This window comes from Pygocentrus nattereri, chromosome 29 (assembly GCF_015220715.1).
Source record: "Pygocentrus nattereri isolate fPygNat1 chromosome 29, fPygNat1.pri, whole genome shotgun sequence".
NCBI classification, from domain to species: domain Eukaryota; kingdom Metazoa; phylum Chordata; class Actinopteri; order Characiformes; family Serrasalmidae; genus Pygocentrus; species Pygocentrus nattereri.
The window spans coordinates 3,968,033-3,991,988 of NC_051239.1; the positions used below are offsets into that span (position 1 = coordinate 3,968,033).

At 40.1% G+C, this 23,956-nt stretch overlaps 1 protein-coding gene across 1 annotated transcript in view; it reads left to right on the forward strand.

The window, feature by feature from the left end:
• Nucleotides 1–20,578, forward strand: part of LOC108415272 (alpha-2-macroglobulin-like protein 1) — a 37,800-nt gene extending 17,222 nt beyond the window's left edge. Inside the window, exons 20-35 of the mRNA XM_037535997.1 lie at nucleotides 1,156–1,282; nucleotides 2,052–2,173; nucleotides 2,983–3,034; nucleotides 3,562–3,645; nucleotides 4,058–4,234; nucleotides 8,588–8,669; nucleotides 8,928–9,084; nucleotides 10,265–10,339; nucleotides 10,430–10,592; nucleotides 11,613–11,806; nucleotides 12,074–12,286; nucleotides 14,956–15,074; nucleotides 16,160–16,268; nucleotides 16,360–16,425; nucleotides 18,397–18,502; nucleotides 20,407–20,578. Of these exons, the coding sequence (XP_037391894.1) occupies nucleotides 1,156–1,282; nucleotides 2,052–2,173; nucleotides 2,983–3,034; nucleotides 3,562–3,645; nucleotides 4,058–4,234; nucleotides 8,588–8,669; nucleotides 8,928–9,084; nucleotides 10,265–10,339; nucleotides 10,430–10,592; nucleotides 11,613–11,806; nucleotides 12,074–12,286; nucleotides 14,956–15,074; nucleotides 16,160–16,268; nucleotides 16,360–16,425; nucleotides 18,397–18,502; nucleotides 20,407–20,447 (1,887 nt within the window). The 3' untranslated portion in view covers nucleotides 20,448–20,578. The remainder of the gene's footprint in view (nucleotides 1–1,155; nucleotides 1,283–2,051; nucleotides 2,174–2,982; nucleotides 3,035–3,561; nucleotides 3,646–4,057; nucleotides 4,235–8,587; nucleotides 8,670–8,927; nucleotides 9,085–10,264; nucleotides 10,340–10,429; nucleotides 10,593–11,612; nucleotides 11,807–12,073; nucleotides 12,287–14,955; nucleotides 15,075–16,159; nucleotides 16,269–16,359; nucleotides 16,426–18,396; nucleotides 18,503–20,406) is intronic.
• Nucleotides 20,579–23,956: the final 3,378 nt, after the last annotated feature.

The following is a 23,956-nucleotide window of genomic DNA, read 5'->3' on the forward strand; positions in this document are numbered from 1 at the left end:
AGCCTCAAGATAACAAAACACAGATGTAGGAATATTTATACATCTTACTATCAATAAGCTACAGGGAGATTTATTCGAAAGCCCTGAATATTCTGTTAACTCTTGCTAGGATGAAGCAATCTGAACAATGTGCAATGAGCTCCTCAGTATATGGAGCTTCGAACAAGCTGGGATGCCCCTGCATCAGAGTGATGAGGTAGGCTCAGGACAGCAGTTGCGACATTTAACCTCTGTTTGCAACTTCCGGGTGCAGACCACCCGTAGCTCTTCATGTGTCTGGCAGAAAATGGAGATCACTTCCAGCATCACATGTAATGCAGTCCATTACACATCACATGATTTTTTTGGTTCAGATTGCTTCATCCTAACTGGAGCTATAACAGAATAGTCGGGGCCTCATTCGAATGAATGTATACTCTCAAATGAGTATACTCTCAAATGAGTATACACTGCTGAGCTTTGGTCTGTTTATTACATGTGTTCCTCACACAGGACACCAAGCATATCTATGTGTACTGAGGTGTTTAATACTGCAGCAACAATTATATAGGTACTTTCAGAGGTTAAAAATTTCATGCGGAGGCCTCATCTCATTTCCCTGCTCTTTATTTTCTACATCTGCACATTTTCACCTACTTTCTTGGCTGTCAATATGAATACAAGCAGGCTATAGCATGATCCAGCTACAGATCATGAAATTTAGTCCTGAAATAATGGAAATATTGTGGTTTAAATCTGTAGTGTACATTAATATAGCTTAATATAGCAGGAGAGGCTAGAGAGCATCCTTAGTTGACAAAATGTTCACAAATTAAACCTTAAACCAAGAAAAAATTGCACCTTAACACAAAAATGGAGCTCAAGGTTTACTATTGATATACGAGGAAAACCTCAGACATGCAAAAAAACAAAAGGTAATGATGTTTAAAAGTTCTCTTTAGACAGCCGAATCCACTACACACATACAAGTGTGATTTATACACCTTTTTTATCAGTTCCTGCACCCTTGCGCTTGGCTATTTACTAAAGACATGGTTATATACAGAACTATGACACCTCAAAGATTTGTTTAAATGCTTTAATGGTTCTTTGCATATTTGAAAATGATGATGTTTGTGCTATACAGGCAGTAATTATGTGTTCTTTGTGCTAAAGGTGAAGGTGACGCTGGCAAAGTCACAGCAGTTCACAGCTCAGCAGTGTGTGGGATGCAAGTACACTCGCTGTCTGTGTGCCGAAGAGAGCTGGACCTTCTTATGGAGAATCCAGCCCACCGTTCTGGGTAAACTGACATTTTGATATCTCAAAATAGACATTTTAACCTAAATTTAAACCTAGTCTTTTTTGCTGTTGTAGCTACAGCCTGAATTAACAAAAGGACACTTATAAACGGAAATAAACTGTCTTAATATAAACTTAAAAGGGTTCTGCGGAGAATGCATTTAAATATGGCATTTTAATGCAAATTTTGTATTGCAATTTTAATTTATTTGTTGAGTTTAACATACAGGTAAAAAATAAAATATCAAAAAATAAAAATCCAAAATGTGGCATAACTTTTCCAAAAGTTACATTTAATGTTTTTTATTTTTATTTTTTTTTGCCCAATATTTTGCACTCAGCTAACAGTAATTGTGCAGTAAAATATGCAGATGTGTGTTCTCTGTAGAGAAAGTGTTGGCTGAAAGCCAGTGACATGGCAGACATTTTAGGGTGGCATCAGATTTTGGGGTAGGGGATTGTCCCTCCGGCCACCCCTTTAAAATCACGCCTGCCTTTAAATTCATGGTTAACATTCTGAGCTGCTTAATGTTTGGCCTATGGCACCATTATAGACCTCACCTGTTGTAGGTGAGTCATATCCCACAATACTGTGTGGTCCAGTTCAATTCCACTATCACTGTTGGTTGTTTTCTAAATCTACCTGTGCTCTGTTACAGTTATTTCCTGAGATAAATTTCTGGTAGATATTGTGAAATTCTTGCAATAATTAACAGTATGTGTATGTACAAGTGTATGTGTATGTTTACGTCTATGTATGTATGAAATAGGGAGAGTGAGCTTTAAGGTGAGTGCAGAGGCCCTGAAGACGTCAGCGCTGTGTGATAATAAACCGGCCACTGTGCCAGATAAAGGACGCATTGACACTGTGGTGCAGACGCTGCTAGTGGAGGTGAGTTTCTCTGTGTTTCACTGTAATGACCTCAGAATTACCTCGAACAGTTCAGCGGTTTGACCACTCTCATGCCAAAGCATTGCTTGTTATTGCTATAACGGTTTCTTAGTAAGTGAAAAATGTGTATTATTACTTCTTATTAGATCAGTGTAACAATATTGTGATATTCTTACAGTGACCAGGTAACTGGTCAGATAACGAACAATATTAAAGATGCTTTCATTTGCCATATTTATTCAGTTATTTTTTAAGACATTATACAGTGCCTAGTATGAATGATTCAAGAAGAACTATAAATTCAGGAACTACTATAATGCATTCAGTCTAGTATCAATCATTCAGAAACTTCCTCAAATTATTCAGAAACTGCTATGAATTGTTCAGTAACGTCTGTGAAATTAATGTATAAGGCAGAAGCCGAAATGTGGACCTACGTACAGACCCTTAGGACCAGTTTCCAAGACCTCGACTAAGCCTTAACTTGGACTAAAGAAAATTTCCAGTGGTGATTCAGCACTGGTACTGTAGTTTAGTTCACGACTAGGCTTAATCAGTGTCTGGGGCCTGGTCCTTAGAGGGTACGAGGTTAAACTTTTCCATAGCATATTTGATTGAATTTGAATATGGCCAGTTCAATCATTTAGTCTGATAAATTACCTTTGTATCTTTCTGACAGTAGAGTTAATAATCAGGTAAACTCAGTATAGTCAGAATAAATCTTGGATGAAGCTCCAGTAGATCATGGCTGCTGGTCATTGCTGGTCTGGTCAGTGCAGTAATGCTCACTGTTTTCTTTCCATGGTCAGGCAGAGGGAACCAAACAGTCCAACAGTTACAACGCGCTGCTCTGCCCAACAGGTCAGACTCACTGCTCTTCTTTTGTCCTTAGCGTCTGACAATTGATGTGTTTTGTTTTGCACATTTTGAACTATTAATAGTGGTGAGTAGTTATGTAATAAATGTAATAAAATGCATTTATTTGCTTTACTTTGCATGAGTTTAAAGGTTTTCATCGGCTTCTGACTTTTTTCATTGGCTTCAGTTTCAAGACAAAAATATGGCAAATGTTTACAGGCCTGTTTTCTTTCCACTGAGCGAGACTGTGTACACAACTTTTCAAATCATAATTGTATATATCACATAAAGCTCACAGAAGTCAAATTGTCAGTGGCCTTTAGGTATACTAAGTTTCATATTAACATTTAAAGGATTTTGTAGGATGTTAGCTTTATCTCACTGTGATGTTCCCTAAGAAATCATTTGCTATATTTTGTCATTTCAAATAAAAATATTTAAAAAGTCCAGTTTTAAAGTAATGCCTGGTGAGGATCTCTGTTTGTTGCCCAACTCTGTGCCTCACTGTAATGTTTCTTTCTCTCCTGTAGGGGTCGCTGTTGAGACTACCATCTCGCTGAAGCTGCCTGCGGTAATTGTGGCAGGTTCTGCCACAGCTTCAGTGTCTGTGCTGGGTAAGCCTGCAGAATACAGAGCAACACTTTTGTACTGAAATCCTCACTCAAGCACTTTCATTACCTCCGGTTCTGTTAAAGGGACACTGTAAGCAGTACTTCAACTCGCCTCCTACAGGGGTCTCTAAAACAAGAGGAACACCCCTACTGGTTATGTTTCCTGTAAGTGGGAGGGGCTTTTGAAAGACTGCGTTAGTGTGGATATTTGAGGCTGTTTTCTCCCTGCTAGCTGCCTAATTAAGAAGCAAGCCAGAGTTTGTTTATGCAGGAAAGCTAAATATCACATCTGTGTTTAGTAGCTTTTACAGTGGCAGTCAGAATTTCTTTATTGTGGACGGGAGGTGGGGGTGATCCCTAGTGGCTATATGGAATATTTGCATAATGTATAAGGAACTCTGTGTTCTTTCTGCAGGAGACCTGATGGGCCGTGCTCTGAGGAACATAGACCGTCTGCTGGCCATGCCGTACGGGTGTGGAGAACAGAACATGCTGCTCTTTGCCCCCAACATCTACATCCTCCTGTATCTACAGAGTAGCGGACAGCTAACTGCGGAGATCCGAAATAAAGCCGAGACGTTCCTCGTGAGCGGTGAGGAACATCTCGGGTTGATTTGAGACCGCATGAGATTCATTTCTGCACTTTCAGCCGCTTCATCCATTCCTTCATGACTGTTATCTAACTTTCAGAAGACTCAGTTAGTAAAATCATTACAACATAAATTAATTTGCTTTTAATAAATTCACAAACGTTTAAATCAATTGATTTGCTTAGTTTGCTTTAATTTGATTTGCTGAACAAAGGTTGTAATTTTAAACCAATACTTTTCTGAGTCATAATTGATTGTACATTTTTAATCCATAACTCAATAGTGGGGATATTATGATTGTGATTAATTTAATGAAAGGTTATTGTAGAGTTTACGGGCTTGTTTAAAAGAAAAAATCTAGGTGATGCTTTATTTAACAGTCCCTTAAGTTCTGGTTATTAATCCAGTAAGTGTGAGAATACTAGATAATTATTTTGGGTGACACATTGGTAAGTTCCAAGTTAATCAGAAGTACCAAAGAGGTTCTAGATATATACTGGTTAAGTGTGGGGTATAAAATTCAAAGTACTAGATCATTATTTTGGGTAAAATAGGTAAGCACCCAGCCAACCTGTCAGGTTCTTGATATTATGAAGATAAAATTGTAAACAGTAAAAGTTCTTGGTATTAATCCATTAAGTGCGAGAGTACTAGAGTACTAGATAATTATTTTGGGTGATATATTGGTAAGTTCCAAACCAGCTATTAGGGGTGTACTTTGTGTACTTCTGGTGCCGGTCCCAAGCCCGGATAAATGGTGAGGGTTGCGTCAGGAAGGGCATCCGGCGTAAAACTTGTGCCAAAACTATCATGCGGATCACAAATATGTTTGCCATACCGGATTGGTCGAGGTGCTGTTGACCAGCAGGGTGCCGGTGGAAATTGGACTACTGTAGGTCGAAGACCATCAAAGAGGAGAGGAGGAAGGTGGGTTAGAAGGCAGCGAGAGAGAAGGAAAGGCAGGAGTGTGGAGGTTAGAGTAGGGACTCTGAACATAGGGACAATGACTGGTAAAGGCAGAGAGCTTGCAGACATGATGGAGAGAAGGAAGGTAGATATTCTGTGTGTCCAGGAGACCAGATGGAAAGGAAGCAAGGCCAGGAACATTGGAGGTGGATTCAAACTGTTCTATTATGGTGCAGAGAGGAAGGGAAATGGAGTAGGGAGAATCCTAAAGGAACAGCTTGAGAAAAGTGTTCTGGATGTAAAGAGAGTATCAGACAGGATCATGAGCCTGAAGTTGGAGGTTGAAGGTGTAATTTTGAATGTGGTCAGTTCATATGCACCACAGGTTGGTTGTCAGTTAGAGGAGAAAGAGGAATTTTGGAGTAAGATGGATGAAGTGGTAGATGGTGTCCCTAGAGAGGAGAGATTGGTGATTGGTGCAGACTTCAATGGACATGTTGGTGAAGGGAACAGAGGGGATGAAGAGGTGCTGGGTATGTATGGTGTGAAAGGCAGAAATGCGGAAGGTCAGATGGTTGTAGATTTTGCAAAGAGAATGGAAATGGCTGTGGTGAACACGTATTTTCAGAAGAGGGAAGAACACAGGGTGACATACAAGAGTGGAGGGAGGTGGACACAGGTGGATTATATCCTTAGCAGGAGATGCCACCTAAAGGAGATTGGAGATTGTAAAGTGGTACCAGGGGAAATTGTAGCAAGGCAGCATAGAGTGGTTGTCTAGAATGAGATTAGAAACAAAGAAGAGTAAGAGATTGAAGAAGAAGGCAGCTAAGAAAAAGTGGGATAACCAGAGAGATGAAGGAAGTAGGCAGGAGTGCTGTGAGGCTAGTCGCATAGTGAAAAGAATGGTGGCAAAGGCAAAGGCTCAGGCCTATGATGAGCTGTATGAGAGGCTGGACAGTAAAGAAGGAGTAAAGGACTTGTATCGTTTGGCTAAACAGAGAGATAGAGCTGGAAAGGATGTACAGCAGGTTAGGCTGATAAAGGATAGAGAGGGAAATGTACTAGTGAGTGAACAGAGAGTGATGACTAGATGGAAGGAGGACTTTGAAGAACTAATGAATGAGGAAAACGAGAGAGAGAGGAGGACAACGGGGGGAGAGATAGTGGATCAGGAAGTGCAGAGAATTAGTAAGGTGGAAGTGAGGGCAGCTTTAAAAAGGATGAAGAATGGAAAGGCAGTTGGTCCAGATGACATACCTGTGGAGGTATGGAGATGTTTAGGAGAGAAGGCAGTGGACTTTTTAACCAGCCTGATGGGTGGAGAAGCAGTGCACTGGTCCCCATTTTTAAGAACAAGGGTGATGTGCAGAGCTGCAGTAACTACAGAGGTATAAAGTTGATGAGCCACACCATGAAGGTATGGGAAAGTGCAATTTTTGTGTTGAGAGTGTTGGTAGAGAAGTACAGAGAAGGTCAGAAGGACCTGCATTGTGTCTTTGTGGATCTAGAGAAGGCATATGATAGGGTGCCAAGAGAGGAACTGTGGTACTGTATGAGGAAGTCAGGTGTAGCTGAAAAGTATGTTAGGGTGGTGCAGGACATGTATGAGGATAGTGAGACAGTGGTGAGGTGTGCAGTTGGAGTGACATGGTTTCAAGGTGAAGGTGGGGTTACATCAGGGATCAGCTTTGAGCCCCTTCTTGTTTGTAATGGTGATGGAAAGGTTGACAGATGAGTTCAGGCAGGAGGTCCATGATGTTTGCAGATGACAGATAATCTGTGGTCAGAGTAGAGATGTGGAAGAGAATCTGGAGAGGTGGAGGTTTGCACTGGAGAGGAGAGGAATGAAGGTCAGTAGAGACAAGACGGAATACATGTGTGTGAATGAGAGGGAGGCAGGTGGAAAGGTGAAGATGCAAGGAGTAGAGGTTGTAAAGGTGGATGACTTCAAATATCTTGGGTCAACCATCCAGAGCAATGGACAGTGTAGAAAAGAGGTGAAGAAGAGGGTGCAGGCAGGATGGAGTGGGTGGAGACGGATGTAAGGGCTGATGTGTGACAGAAGGATAGCAGCAAGAGTGAAAGGGAAGGTCTACAAGACAGCAGTGCGTCCTGCTATGATGTTTGGTTTGGAGACTGTGGCTCTGTCTAAAAGACAGGAGGCTGAGCTGGAGGTGGTGGAGATGAAGATGCTGAGATTTTCGTTGGGAGTGACAAGGATGGACAAGATTAGAAATGAGCAGATCAGAGGGACGGTGAAGGTGGAGCAGTTTGGAGATAAAGCCAGAGAGGCCAGGTTGAGATGGTTTGGACATGTGTTGAGGAGGAATAGTGGATATATTGGTCAAGGAATGTTGGAGATGGAGCTGCCGAGTAGAAGGAGAAGAGGTAGACCTCAGAGAAGGTTTATGGATGTAGTGAAGGTGGACATGGAGATGGTTGGTGTAAAAGTAAGGAGGTCGTGGATAGGGCAAGATGGAGGCAGATGATCTGCTGTGGCGACCCGTAAAGGGAGCAGCCGAAAGAAGATGATGATGATATTGGTAAGTTCCAAGTTAATCAGAAGTACCAACGAGGTTGTAGATATATAGTGGTTAAGTGTGGGTTACAAAATTACTAGTTACTAAGTACTAGATCATTATTTTGAGTAAATTGAGTAAGCACCCAGACAACCTGTCAGGTTCTTGAGATTCTTGGAAGATAAAACAGTAAAATATTTCAAAACTAAGAGATTATTTTAGAGTAATAAAGTAGCAAAAATAAACATCTATAAATGGCATAGCCACCAGTTACAGTCCAGATTTACTTTTGGTTCTAGATGACAGGTTCTTATGTCTTTATACCACCATTTCCCTCCATTACTTTGGTATTTCCCCACATAATTAATCAAATATTAAATATTTTATTTATATTGATCCTACTTATTTAGTTAGACTATCTGGTTACTTTCCCCCCATTTTACTTAAAATAATTATTTTGGAGAACATAACACACATTTCCCTATTGAATATCTAGAACTGTGGTTCTCAAAATGGTAAAATATTTTCTGTCATCCTACGTGCTGCGAGTAGTGTTGGAGCAAAATTGTGGGTGACCTGGGGGACCCTGAGGTTGGGAGCCACTGATCTAGAACCTGTTTGCCATTTCAGTATAATTTTTCAAACCTGTCGACTTACTGTATGTAGAACTTAGCAGACTGTGAAAGAAAGAATCACCAACATCAATTATATTTTTGCCATGTTATTTTAATCTGTTTTTACATTTAAAGAGAGGGAAAATAACTGTAAACCGATGGAATTAATAATGTAACCATGTAAATAAATCATGTAATTGTGTTATTACTATTAAAAGTGCAGCCAAACAACGTAATAACTCTAGATTCCTGAGGGTTAAGCTGTCTGATGCTGAATGAACTGGTTTGCTTGTTTGTCTCATGTCCTTTACAGGCTACCAGAGAGAGCTGAGCTACAAACATTATGATGGATCTTACAGTGCTTTTGGGAACAGCGATCCATCCGGCAACACCTGGTCAGTCTAGGAGAAAGAGAAGAAAACAAAGATGCAGCTGACATAAAATACTTAATACATCAGGCCTTGTGTTGCTTAAAAATGCCTAGACAAGGCCTAGTTCAAACCTAGACAGAAAGCGTTTGTTCTGCTAAAAGTCTTATTCAGGACTAGACTAGGCTCTACACAAACACACAGTGTTCAGTGATGGATGATTTCTTTAAATATAAATCATTAAATTACAGAAAGGTTTAGGATTCCTCTGGTTTGTGTCCTCAGGTTAACAGCGTTTGTGATGAAGTCCTTTGCAAGTGCAAAGCAGTTCATCTTTATAGATCAGCTGTATGTGGACCAGGCCAAGACTTGGCTGGGTCAGCAGCAGCAGTATAGCGGCTCCTTCGCCTCAGTGGGTCAGCTCTTCCACAGCGACATGAAGGTCAGGCCTTAACAGACTTGCTGCAGAGTATTTTTGCCAAAAGTGGGGTTGCAAGGTGCTTTATTAAAGGGGGTTAAATTTCCCCAAAGATTTGCGTAATTGAGTGGTCAGATGTAAAAAGAGTGATTCAGGGTGGTTTGGTGTGAAATGGCTGATGGTAGAGACTCAGATTTCTTTACAGTGGTGGTGATGGGAACCAGGGGTCACAATGACTACAACACAAATATGGCCACTTCATTTACTATCCAAAACCACCATCCCTGTATCTTTCTATCATAACTTTATGTGAGGGAAATTAATTGTAAATGCTATGTGATGATACTTTTGTGTAGAATTTGTGAGTTTTTGGTACCACTTGTAGTAAAATTATAGGAATACTTATTCCTTTGCAATGAAATCACTTGAATCTTATTTAATAAATTTATTAAATTATCTTAATGAAGAATCTTAAAGCAATCTTATTAAATATTGCACTATGTCATGTAATAAATTTGTAGTATATTGTAGGGATGGATTGAAAGGTTTGAATATTTGAAATGGTCAGGAATAAATCAAAAAGTAAATTATATTAAAATATGATTTTTGATACACAAGTTAGCCTCTCTCACACCTTATACTCTCATGTGGACCATGAGAATTAACATCTTTGTATTAACATCTTTGATCTTTATGCTCCACCAGAGAACAGAGTAGAAACAGCTTCTTGTATTTTGCTCAGACTTCCTTTCTGTTCAGTCCAATGAAGGAAGCATAGAAAGACTACAGCAGCCTGCTGAACGCACCACACTACTCTAGGATCTCTGGCGCCGGTTAGCAGATAGTACAAAGTGGAGCTATAGCACATAAGAAGCAGCAAACTGAGTTCAATTTACAATCTCATCATATAAATATGAAAGAACAGAACTTTCAACATCATTTTGTGAATTTATCAGTTGTTCATATAATTTAAATGACTCCTCATGAACTCACTGCTTACAGCTAAAAGGTATGAAGTTACATATATGTTTTGTAAACTGTCCTGTTTCAGTATTCCTGTGTGGTGCTTTGTAATCTCAGGTTTATAGAATGGATGCTATAGTTGTTCTGTCTTTAAATCTCTCTCCTCATCCCCCTGCTCTCTATTTATCTATCTGTCTTCATATCCTCCTTATCACCACCAACCCACCTTCCACCCCCTCAGGGAGGTGTAAATGATGAGGTGACCCTCACGGCGTATATCACAGCTGCACTGTTGGAGTTAGGCACTCCCCTCACAGTAAGTGAATGAATTCACCTTCCACTCAAATTCAGTGAACTGTGTATGTTTTGTATCAAACAAAATGGCTGATATTTTAAATATTTTCAGGATCCAATGGTACAAAATGGTCTGAACTTCCTGAGAAATGCCTTCACTCAGCTCAACTCCATCTATGCCACAGCTCTCCTCTCCTACACCTTCACTCTAGCTGGAGACCAGTACATGAGGATCAGGGCTCTCGTCGTCCTGAACAGTCAGGCCATAGTCGAAGGTTTGACATACTTACATCTTAGTAATATACCTACTCAACAAAATCTGAAGCTCCACACCTTAAAGCCCAAAACACATCTAACCTAACATCAACAAACCCAGATGCTGGGTTGGTGTTTAGTACCTTAGTGACTCTTGTCAAGAGTGATGTCCTCACTTCACACTAGAAGCAGCTGGTTGTTGGAGCATTAAGGTTTGTGCTATGAACTGCAGGTGATTGTTGGAGAATCCAGGTGTTTAGTGGAAAATGAAGGTGTTTGTTGGAGACTGAAGGTGTTTGTTAGAGAATGATGGTGTTTGTGGGAGAATGATGATGTTTGTTGGAGAATGATGGAGTTTGGGGGAGAATGATGGTGTTTGTGGGAGAATGGTGGTGTTTGTGGGAGAATGGTGGTGTTTGTGGGAGAATGATGGTGTTTGGGGGAGAATGATGGTGTTTGGGGGAGAATGGTGGTGTTTGTTGGAGAATGGTGGTGTTTGAGGGAGAATGATGGTGTTTATTCGAGAATGGGTGTCATTCTGTATAAAAGAGGCTGCCATGCCACTATCTGGAGACGTTCAGGGGTCTGTCCCCTCACATGTGACCTGGTAGGAGACGAGCGCCATTTGTTTTAATCAAATGTTCTTCTGGTTTTAAACAGACAGAGTTGGTGGCGTTTTTTATTTCCTTGGGTTTTGTTTTCAGGTTTAGTTTTTAAAACTCTTAGTTGTTTTGTTCACTATTTACTATCCCTGAAGCTACACCTTCCCACCCAGCTCAACCTCTTGTCATTTAGCTCTTTTAAGAAAATGCAGGATGTGGTTTCTTGTGAAAATGGTGTCGAGTGTTTGGTCTGGCACCAGGTCTGGGCAGAGAGCCCACTTTCATTTGATGTTATGGCCTAGATGTGGTTGTAACAGAATTGGTGGCTCTTTCGAGGAACATCAAAACATCCTTTTATAGTGTGGACAATAACGGTGTTAGGTGGAGAACATTTGTGGAGAACATTTGTTCAATAAGGCCTTTTTATATCTGTCTCAGCGGGCGGGCGACACTGGAGAAGAGAGAGTGATCTGAATGTGTTGGACTCTCTGGAGGTGGAGATGACCTCATATGTGCTGCTGGCTCTGCTGTCTGGACCGGTGCTACAGACCTTTGATATGAGCTATTCTGCTTCCATCGTCCGTTGGCTGGTCCAGCAGCAGAACGCCTTTGGAGGATTTGCATCTACACAGGTACATCCTGCCCCCTCCTTGACCACAAAGCTGCAAATACTGCATATGGTCTGTTCCAAATGGTCACCTCATATTCAGCAACAATTAAAAATAAACATCTTTGCAGGTTTTTGTGACTTTGTTGCTTTTGTAGTTTTTAAGTTGTTTTTATGGTAAATGTTACTATATTTGTAGATTGTAGGTCATTTTGAGAAAGATGTTCTGTCATGACTTCAAAAACACACTAACAATATTTCGGTTCTCTTTCCACTCCGTCCCTCTGACCAGGACACTGTGGTAGCTCTGCAGGCTCTGGCAAAATACAGTGCTGCCACCTACTTGCTGACAGGCACAGTTGTAGTCACTGTGACTGGCCCTTCACCTCCAAAGATATTTACAGTCAGTCAGAGTAACAGGCTGCTGCTGCAGGAGTCCAGCCTGCAGGTCGTGCCCGCAAACTACACGGTCAAGGCTGAAGGCAAAGGTTGTGTTTTTGTACAGGTCAGTGTTTGTCTCCGTTTTGTCTATTGGAAAATGATGATTTTCTTTTCTGCTCTGTTGTGGGCCGTTTCTACTGGACAGTTTATCAGGGCTGGTTTGGACCATTTGCAGGACTGAGGATATAAAGTGATGTAAAGAATATTATTATGTATGTTATTATTAACATATGTAATTGTTATTAATTGTGATCAGAAAAAAAAGTTTTTGTAAATGCTAATGTAAAGACAAAACATTAGAAATCACTATGAGAAGTACCATCAAAATGGTACACAAACATACACACTCTCTCTCTCTCTCTCTCTCTCTCTCTCACACACACACACACACACACACACACACACACACACACACATATATATATATATATATATATATATATATATATATATATATATATATATATATATATAAGGAAACACTCAAATATCACGTCCTAGATCTGAATGAATGAAATATTCTCATTGAATACTTTGTTCTGTACAAAGTTGAATGTGCTGACAACAAAATCACACAAAAATCATCAATGGAAATCAAATTTATTAACCAATGGAGGCCTGGATTTGGAGTCACACACAAAATTAAAGTGGAAAAACACACGACAGGCTGATCCAACTTTGATGTGATGTCATTAAAACAAGTCAAAATGAGGCTCAGTGTTGTGTGTGGCCTCCACGTGCCTGTATGACTTCCCTACAACGCCTGGGCAGCTCCTGATGAGGTGGCGGATGGTCTCCTGAGGGATCTCCTCCCAGACATGGACTAAAGCATCCGCCAACTCCTGGACAGTCTGTGGTGCAATGTGGCGCTGGTGGATGGAGCGAGACATGATGTCCCAGATGTGCTCAATCGGATTCAGGTCTGGGGAACGGGCGGGCCAGTCCATAGCTTCAATGCCTTCATCTTGCAGGAACTGCTGACACACTCCAGCCACATGAGGTCTAGCATTGTCCTGCATTAGGAGGAACCCAGGGCCAACCGCACCAGCATATGGTCTCAGAAGGGGTCTGAGGATCTCATCTCGGTACCTAATGGCAGTCAGGCTACCTCTGGCGAGCACATGGAGGGCTGTGCGGCCCTCCAAAGAAATGCCACCGCACACCATTACTGACCCACTGCCAAACCGGTCATGCTGAAGGATGTTGCAGGCAGCAGATCGCTCTCCACGGCATCTCCAGACTCTGTCAGACACATGCACATTGGTGGCCTGCTGGAGGTCATTCTGCAGGGCTCTGGCAGCTCCTCCTGTTCCTCCTTGCACAAAGGCGGAGGTAGCGGTCCTGCTGCTGGGTTGTTGCCCTCCTACCGCCTCCTCCACGTCTCCTGGTGTACTGGCCTGTCTCCTGGTAGCGCCTCCAGCCTCTGGACACTACGCTGACAGACACAGCAAACCTTCTTGCCACAGCTCACATGGATGTGCCATCCTGGATGAGCTGCACTACCTGAGCCACTTGTGTGGGTTGTAGAGTCCGTCTCCTGCTACCACGAGTGTGAAAGCACCATCAACATTCAAGTGTGACCAAAACATCAGCCAGAAAGCAGAAAGGTACTGAGAAGTGGTCTGTGGTCCCCACCTGCAGAACCACTCCTTTATTGAGTGTGTCTTGCTAATTGCCACTAATTTCCACCTGTTGTCTGTTCCATTTGAACAACAGCTGTGAAATTGATTGTCAGTGTTGCTTCCTAAGTGGACAGTTTGATTTCACAGAAGTTTGATTCACTTGGAGTTATATTGTGTTTGTGTTCCCTTTATTTTTTGAAGCAATGTGTATATATCGTTGCTGTCGGAAGAAAACCACGTATCTCCATTTTTGGCATTTTTCAGTTTTTGACATAATTTGAAAGTATCTGTTACTCTTTACATTGTTTGTAAATTTTATGATGAATGGCCTAAAAGAAATTATCCAAAATGACATGGGAAAAATTCTGGTTCCATTGACTTAAATTGTAAAGTTATCATTTTAGAGATACAAGGTTTTCTTCCAACAGCAGCGTTTTAAGGACATTACATCACAGTTGGATCAGCCTGTAGTGTGTTTTTCCACTTTAATTTTGTGTGTGACTCCACACCTGACTCCACTCTTTTAATCAGTCAGTCTTCAGACAACTTAGCATGTGTCCTCCTGCTTTGATGCAGCCACCGGCCCTTTGCAGATAAGACTGGACACCCCTGGTAGTTGGCAGTTGATTTGTCTCTTAAAGTATCAAGCTACACTACAGCCGTTTGGCTTGAGCCAGCTAGCCAGGGGTAGTAGCTGGCTAAGTTAACTGTAACATCAGGTCAGAGATAAAACCGAATCAACAAAAAAACTATCAAATCAAATAAATATCAAATCAAGAGGGGAAAAAAACATTTGAGAGTGGAAAAAAGGCCATTTGAACGCCATATGATGATAAATACACGAACAGGAGTTCTTTCTATGCTCATGAGTTTCACCTTTATGCTTGCGGGAGGGATATTTACACACAAGAATTTTTAAAACTTGCAAGTTTGTATTTTTCATCTTGTGTTTTTGCACCCCTGAATTTTGACATTGATGTGGCACCATACTTGCCATAATGAAATGCTTACAATGTAAAAGTCAGCTGACAAATTATTTAAAACAATGTTTGTTTTAATGTGATGGGAGCAAATGAATGGAGCGTAAATTCAGTACGGATGCTTTTTTTAGTTCTATGTGCGCTACAACATCCCTCCTCCAGCCGACTTCTCTTCCTTCAGCATCTCAGCCAACGCTTCTGGAAACTGCAGCATCCCCATTCCGTCTGTAAGCCTGTCTGTGACTGTCAGGTGAGCTTTACTTCAAAATAATAGTAGTAATAATAATAATAATAATTTTTATTATTATTATTATTATAAGAAGAAGAATACGTTATTGTGTGCAAAAGTTTTAAGCTTTTTGTTGATTTGTGAAAAAAATCAACAATGGCATTATTTATATATATATATATATATATATATATATATAACACAAAAATCTAAGCATATTATTTTAAATAATTTATCTTGGCAGAAAGTGTGTTTGGCAGTAAAAACACCAGTTATTAGAAATGATGCACATAAATACTGCAAATTATGATATAATAATAATAATAATAATAATAAAAATATATTGATAATAATAAAGATAATTAATAATCACTGGGAAAACTTGGCTGCCATGAAGTTTGCAAATGGTTAAATGGCATAACTCACACCTTTTTATATTGATGCTGTTTGTATTTATTCTTATTTAATGATGGTTTTGTATCATAGCTACTGCTATGTTGTATCTCCAGTGGTGTCTCCAGTTTTGTCCCCCCAGATCTAAGATGCTAACTGCCCTTCACATTGTGTTAATATTTTATGCTAAACATATATTTCAAGAATATTTGGGAAAATGTTTTTCTGCTAACTTTCACTTAAAGTTAAGAATGTTTTTGCCTCCTCCTGTAACGTTACCACATTGGAGATGAGTGTGTACAATATTTGTTGCAAAATAGAGCTAAGAGTATTTGTTGTGACAAAACCTTCTATCTCCAGATGTACTTTTAGTGCCACCTGCCATCAACAAAAGCGTGTAGAGCCTGTACAGATCGCAGCTACAGTGGACCCTGTTTGAGTGTTTCACTGTTTATCTGCTGCTCCTCAAACTGAACAGTTGTCTCTCATTTTCATTATTGATCAATGAAGCGTTAGAGTTTGACGGCTCATTCTAGACTTATTAATTATTAGTATTTTTTAATTGCATCCCTGCAGTCTGTAGTTCATCTGTTGATGGATAGTTTGTGTTAGTCATCCTGTAGCTTTTGACCAGTGGTCACTTTCTGACAACAAAGCTGCATCTTTGTACGAAAAATGCTGTAAAATAATGATTATTGCTATTATTGTTCCAGTTACAACGGTAAGCGGCCACAGACCAACATGGTGATCATCGAGGTCAAACTGCTGTCGGGCTTCCAGCTGGACAAGGAGTCTCTGAAACCGTCCAGTGATAAAATAAATGTAACTTTGCTCTTTGACCTCAGTTGAAGTAGCCAGCGTGATGCGTGTCCATTTGTGTGCTAATGATGATCTGTATGATCTGTTTCTGCAGTCGAATGAAGGAACAGTGAAGCGTGTGGATCAGAATGAGGGCACCGTCATCATCTACCTGGATGGAGTGAGTGCACGTTTGATCATTACATCTTAGCAGTAGCACTCAGTGTAGTCTCAACACGTTTTACACCAGGCTAAAACTAATTTTATGTACAAAACAAAAATCCTCTGATTGGCTCTTCCTTAGGCAAACAGTTACTTGTTGCATGTTAAGCCTTCAGAAATGACCGTGTAATTAGCCGTTAGGTTGTTTGTGACGCCTCGTTTGGTCTAGTACATGTTCATTGGGTGCGGCATCTCTGTCCTCTTCTGTAATCATTGTCACCCTTTGGATCACAAATGAATCTGAACTTTGTGTAAAATTAGGCCTCAAAGGGGAAAAAACAAGGCAAAGTCTGTTTCACTGTCACTACTTGTCATTCAGATGTGTTAATAGAGGAAGAAAATGTGGTCTTTCCAAGACACAGTACTACATTTAACACAGAGCAGCAGCAGACGGACAGTAAACGCAGACAAACTATACAAACGCTACAATGATTATACAACTATACAACCAGCTACAGCCACTGAATGAAGGGGTGGTGGAAAGTAGTTCAGCTGTTGGTCCACAGCTGCAATAATAGCTGTGTGTGAATTATTACAAGCCCACTGATAAGTAATAGTTAATCATAATTCACTGATCACTGATAATTATTAATGAAATTAATCTTACTACAGAAATTACTATTACAACAGGTTAAAAACAAAGAAAAAACTGATACAAGCAGCCATTTAAACACTGATTACCATAGAACACAGCTGGTAATAGAGGCTTTAGTTTTGAGAAGCTCAGGCTGGTTTGTTGTCGTGTGTCAGGAAACTAATAAAAAAATACCAACCTTCATTCTGTCAAGGAATTCTGTCAACTACGCAACAAGCCATCTACTGCTTTATTTTTTTTGTCCAATAATCTGATTAAATCAATCGTTTGAAAGCATTGATCGTTTTGCTGGATGTGATCATCTGCATTTTTATTCTTTACGTCATAAAGCTTGTTTCGCAAATGTTGCAGCTGAGTTTCAAGTGAGTTGCTTGGTGCTTTGAATTGTGCAACTCTGATGCAATTTAGTTTCATGTAGGTTTCAAACAACTGAAGTTGCATCAAAGCTTCACCATGTAAAGCCAGCCTTTAAGAGTTTTTCTTTACCCTGTTGTGGTAACACTCAGTAGGGTCTGGACACGTTTCTGGACAGGGTTGCTACAAAAAATGCCTTATAAATAAAAGTGAACAGAACTGAGCATTCTGGGACATTGGCTAAAGGATATGTTTGATGTCAATAAAATTGGATTTTCTTATCAATTGATCTGTCCAGTATATAGAAAATGATTAAAATGTCCATGAGGACAGATAATTGATGCCATTAAAATACTACTAAACTGAGCAAACAAAGAAAATCTTAGTAAACATATAAGATGGTTATTAATAATAATATTAGGCTACAATAACCAAGCCACTATAGAATATGTGTATTATTTTACATGGACCTCAGAACATTCAGCTGCCCAGCTAAGCTCAGGTTTTACATCCAGAACCATTTATCATATGTACCATTATAAACCGGGTATTATAAAACAGATCACTTTGACTTTGGTTGTGCTGCCTCTCATGGATTATTGTAGTATTTAACAGTAAAGTGCATTTGTATGCACAGGTTTGAACTTTCTTCGTTGAAGCTTTTTTTTTTCAATTATTAAGGTAATAACACATCATCAACATTTAGATCTGACGTTTTTCTGCAACTTCTAATATACTGAATTAACAAATTGAAGAAAAAAAAAACTAAAATATCTAAAATGTGCCATAACTTTTAAACAGGCCATTTTATTTGTCCCCAGTATTTTAAATAAAGAGTAATTATATATTAAAATGTACACAAATGTGTTCTCTGAGGATGTATTAACATATTTTCATTTTTTACAATCAACGGAAACCGAGAGTATCCAAACCTTTGCCCACTGTCTGTGTGAGTTGTATTTATGTATGACTTTCTTTCAGCTGCAAAAAGGAGACTCTAAGACTTACACTCTGGTCATCCTGCGGGAGACGGTCGTGCAGAACCAGAAACCAGCCGTGGTGAAGGTGTACGACTACTACGAGACCAGTAAGAACCACTTCATCACTGTTTATTAGCCATCAGAGTTTACAGAGAAGATCTGATCAGCTACGTTTAGCCCACCACAACAAATACACAACAGGGCCCATCCTCCGTTAATGTAGTGTTAACAGACACCCTGCTTTAGGCCCCGGAATAACGCCATGTGCAAAACCGTAGACGGACATACTGAAAACTTTAGAAATGTTACAGTAAACCTTAATAATAAAACACCAACATTTAAATAACTGCAAATAAAACCTTGAAATAAAAGGTTTTAATAAACCTTTTAAACAGCCCAACAGCTGTGATTGTCCTGTGAGTGAAGTCCAAAGCTCTCCTCAAGGAAGTCCAGTATTACAGTTACCGTCCCACACCTGCAAGTTTGCAGGCAAAAGTTAGAACACCCCTGATCACATGACATGATTTTGTTTTTAGGTGAAAATGTTTTGACACGTCCACTGCAGACAACCCACTCCTGCACGTTTTAATGCACACTTTCTGTTTGTTTCCTGAGTTCAAGATTATTTGCAGAACATAAAATGTGGCCTGTGCAAAAGTTATGGCACATTCTGTACTGCATGTTTTAGTTTTTTTTTTTTTGTCCAGCTCAGCAAATAAATCGACACCGTGGGTGAAAGTGCAGGAAAATGTCATATTTCAGTTTATTCCCCGTAGAGGATGTTAACTTATTATCACTGATTTCATCATTTGACCCAGGGGTGTTCTAACCTTTGCATATGACTGTGCGCTTTTTTCATATTTACTCTCTTGTTTAACTGGTAAAAACACTCTCACTGTGCAGATGCTGTATAAGACCTTTACAGCGTATATATTCATCTGTAAAATTATAAGAAAAAAATTCGGAAACATGACGTTTAAAATGTTTATCATGCAGGTTTTGGGTGTCCTGAAGTAAAAGGGAGGGAAGTGTCCAGTTAGGATTACAGGACTCTGCTGATGTTTACTGTAGCAGCAGTAATGGGGGTATCCTGGTGGTTTGAGAGCCTCCCCTTAAGCTCTGTATAATGAGCTCGTGGCAGCTTTTAAAGCCACTCTGAGAGCATCATAAGGACATAGTTTTGCTAGCTTGGCGTCATTTCACAGCTCACACAAACATAAGAAGGAAGAGTTTATATTAAATTGTTCATTAAACACATAATAAGTTTTAATAAGTCCAGTAGGAGTCGAGGAAGATGATCGAGGATTTGGGACTGGTGAAGGGAAAAAACATAGAAACAGGATATTCTGGAGATAAACTGTCCATATGGTTGTTGTTGGAAACGATTTGGTGGCATGTTAAAAAAAAGCCACATTAAAAAAAAAATACTATATATAAATATATGTACTCCAATAGTATAACTACAGGTTTGGCTGTGTGGATTTTAAGAGAGACAGTGAAAAGGTCTTTATTCTGACAGCTGCAGTGAGGAATGTCAGGAGAGACTGTTTTGGAGGGTAAATGGTAAACGGTGTGGCTGTTACATTCGCTGTAGATCACAACTTCCAATATATTTGATTTTAACATGAGTACATTTCTGTAGATCATTTCAGTGACAGCCCATCGTTAAGTTTCCTTAAGTGTCCTGTGAGCTATACATGTAACATCATATGTATGTGTTTATATATATGTGTGTGTGTGTGTGTGTGTGTGTGTGTGTGTGTGTGTGTGTGTGTGTGTGTGTGTGTGTGTGTGTTATATGTATGTATAGTACCTTCTGTACGTTAGAAGACTGAATTCACAGAGATCAGACATTGCATTAGCCGATGTGTTAAGCAGCTACTCTGCGTGTGAAAATGTGTTGTAACACTAATTAAATCATTTCTGTGTTCAGCTAAAATATAACGGCGCATGTGTGTGATTTTCTCTCACATGACTGAAGGGATGTTTTTCTTCTCTTTCTCTCCTGCAGGTGACGTGGCTGTTGCTGATTACAACTCCCCATGCAAATGACCCCACAGCTGGAACAGCGCCACCTAGAGAGACAAGGCTTAGATAGTGTATGATCACAGTGTTTCTGTCTCACCGCCGTCCTTTCTGTGAGCTGAAATCTGAAATAAATCTGATTGCATTAAAGACCTAAATGTGTCTTTCTCTTATTACTGCACTTATTGTTGTTATTTAGATTTTACAGTTGTTGCAGAGAAATCCGTAACACATATTATAAGGATTATATTACAGTCAGTCCTGAGGTTTTTCCCTTTAGATTCTCCAGGAAACCGAATCATGAGCCGTCATCCTTCATAATATCATTTTTATTCTGTAAAACTCTCCAGCTAGGCCTGAAACAGTGAGCTGCCTTATACTGATTTAACTTTTTTTATTATTTAAAATGACTAAATAAAGTTTTATGCAAAAGTTTGGACACCCTCAAACATTTTGTAAAAATAAATGAACTTCACATATATATATATATATTTTTGGTACTAATATTTATTGCATAGTTTTACTTTTGTTTGCTGAGTTTAACATGTTGCAGTGAAATAAACAAAATAAATAAATATACTTTTTTTATGGAAGCCACATGTTATGGTTATTTATGCTCATCGTGTCAAATTAAGGAAATAATCGTCATTTGACCAGGGGTGCCAAAACTTCTGGTTGTGTATCAGAGACGTGTGGTTCAGGTTCAGTCGGGTCTCCTGGTTGCATTTACTATTTCTGTCCGCAGCTCGAACTCCACCGTCCCATCATGCACAGATTTCATCCTAATTTTAAAGGCGACGTTAATGAAGGAAAGTTATTCATGTTACTAGAAGAGTTTGACAAAAACCAGAATCCTTTCATTCTCACTCCGTCACAGTCGGACAGCGAAGACGTGTTTGGTGTCTAAAGTCTTTAGTTTTAGCGCTTCAGCTCTCAGGCTGTTGTATCCGAGAAGTAGCGGCAGCAAAAATGTCAGAAACACAGTCGAGTCTTTGAGGCTTCACTGAACAGCACAGTGTGAAGTGTGTGTGTGTGTGATGACAGGCAGTTAGCACCATGTTAATCAGTGGAACATGCGCTTCCATCACCTGTTCGTGTAGCTGAGACATTTTTTATTATTTATTTTTTCCTGTTTTATTTGTAGCGCTGTCGCCTCACAGCAAGAACGGCCTGGGTTCGATTCCCCGGCCAAGTCCAAAGACATGCAGTCAGGACAAATGGACGTGCTAAATTTTGCCCCTAGGTGTGAGTGAATGTGTCTGTCTGCCCTACGGTGGACTGGTGGCCTGTCCAGGCTGTATCCTGCCTTCTGCCCGATGACCACTGGGATACGCTGTAGCACCCCCCGCGACCCAAAGGGAGAAGCGGCTTAGTAGACACGTGTGTGTGTGTGTGTGTGTGTGTGTGTGTGTGTGTGTGTGTGTGCTTTATTCGTTTTCCCTAATAATTTGGGGATATTTGTAGTGTGAACTTCTCTACAACTTCATTTTGTTTTTAATTGATGTCTTCGTGTAATGAAGAGTTAATAGTTAAACAGCTTTGCTCGTACAGTCTTTGGTTCCTCCCATATGTTCTAGCTGGGGCCTCAGGTTCTGTGACACCCAGAGTAAACAGGAGTCTCTCCACTTCCTATTCGCCCCTTATATCAAAAACAGCACTGCTGACCAGCAGAGGGCGCCCGCGAGTCAGTCCTCAATGAATGGGAGTGAATGGAGCTCAACGGTTAAAAACGAGGAGCAGTTTCTAATCACTCGCCCAGAACTTTCCTTTAGTTTTAGACAGTAGGAGGATGGATTTCACTAAAAAACACAAAAAACTAAGAAATCTTACCTGTATCATTTATTGTTTCTACAGTAAACGGGTTTCGGGCAGCAGGGGGCGGGCTTTACTGCTAGAGCGGGATGATTGATGGGCGAGCGGGGCAGCTCATTGGCTGTTCGCACTCACTGACGTCACGAACGTACATGAAGCGCTTTTATAATCTCCGATAACTCGAGTTTAAAAGCTCTTAAAAAATATAACAGTTAAAATGTTTATACTGTTCAGGAAATGAAGGAATTATTTTACATAAAAAGGTCTAAACATTTATAAACTATGATTTTGGTCAAATGCTCCATATCAACCCATTCATTTTGGACTTGGGTGCGTCCTCTAGTGTTTGAGTGGGAATTCGCTCTACAAGTTCTCTGGTTTTACCGGTTTTGTTAGAAGCATAACAGATGCTTGTACGGGTAAGATGTAGTGAATAGTAGTGATGGCAAAACGAGGCTTCATGAACCGGCGGGGCTTTCCAGCCCAAAGGTTCGCCAAAAGGTTCTTTACCCGAAGCCTCACTGAATCGTTCTCACTAGTGCCACCTGCTGTGCAAAGGGATGTATGACAGACTACATTAATCCTGAGCCGCAGTGTCCTGGGATGTCTACGCATAAAATAAACTGTTTTTGCCGCTCTGTCTCAGTGGATATAAAAGTGTGTTTGCATTGAAGTCTTATACGCTGAGTGCTGTGATGGTGAACACTCAGAATAAATACACCAGTGATGTGCACTGACACTGAATGCAAGAGTGCTTATGGAACTGGGAGTGAGGGACAGTAAACTGCAACAGAGCAGCGAGGAGAAAAGGACAAATAACTTATTGATTATTATTTAAAAAAAAGAACATGGCACTAGCCTATACTCTATAATAATAATAATAATAATAATAATAATAATAATGATAATAATAATAATGATAAAGATATATATAGGTCTTAACTAAACCTACTAAACACTAACCAAATAGTATAATATAATCTAATGCAGTATAATAATAATAATAATAATAATAATAATAATAATAATAATTTTTTTTTTTTCGGCAGCGACACTCAAAATAAAACGATCACGTGTCCCACGGAATCCGAGCCGTCAATCATCAGTCGCGTGATTTTTATGGTGGCTGTGGGGCCGTGTGAGCTCGCTACTGCCCCCTGCTGCTGTCAGTCGGGTATGTCCGTGACTGTGTGTTTGTAACCGGGTTTAAATGGAGTATTTTGAGACCTGTTGGGCTCTTACATGTTAGTTAAGGCGCTATCCGACCACAACGCGTTTCAAGTTGTACTAATGTCGTTTCCCGAGCGCCATCTGGTGGCCGTGTTGTGTACGGCACTTATACTGAAACCAAGCTGCGCAGTTAAGAGCAGCTGAAATGAAGAACTGCAGTACTTTAGGCATTTTACACTGAAACTCATCTTAGACTGTGTTTAAATGGTAAATTAACCCAATTTGTTTCATATATTGTATGCATTTATTACACGTTTTGTGAACAAAAATAAAGCCTAGTGGATGTTTGTACGGGGAGTGGAAATGCAGGAAATGCAGTCTCTGCAGGATCCCAGCAGGTCTCAAAATACTCCATTTAAACCCGGTTACAAACACACAGTCACGGACATACCCGACTGAAAGCAGCAGGGGGCAGTAGTGAGCTCACACGGCCCCACAGCCACCATAAAAATCACGCGACTGATGATTGACGGCTCGGATTCCGTGGGACACGT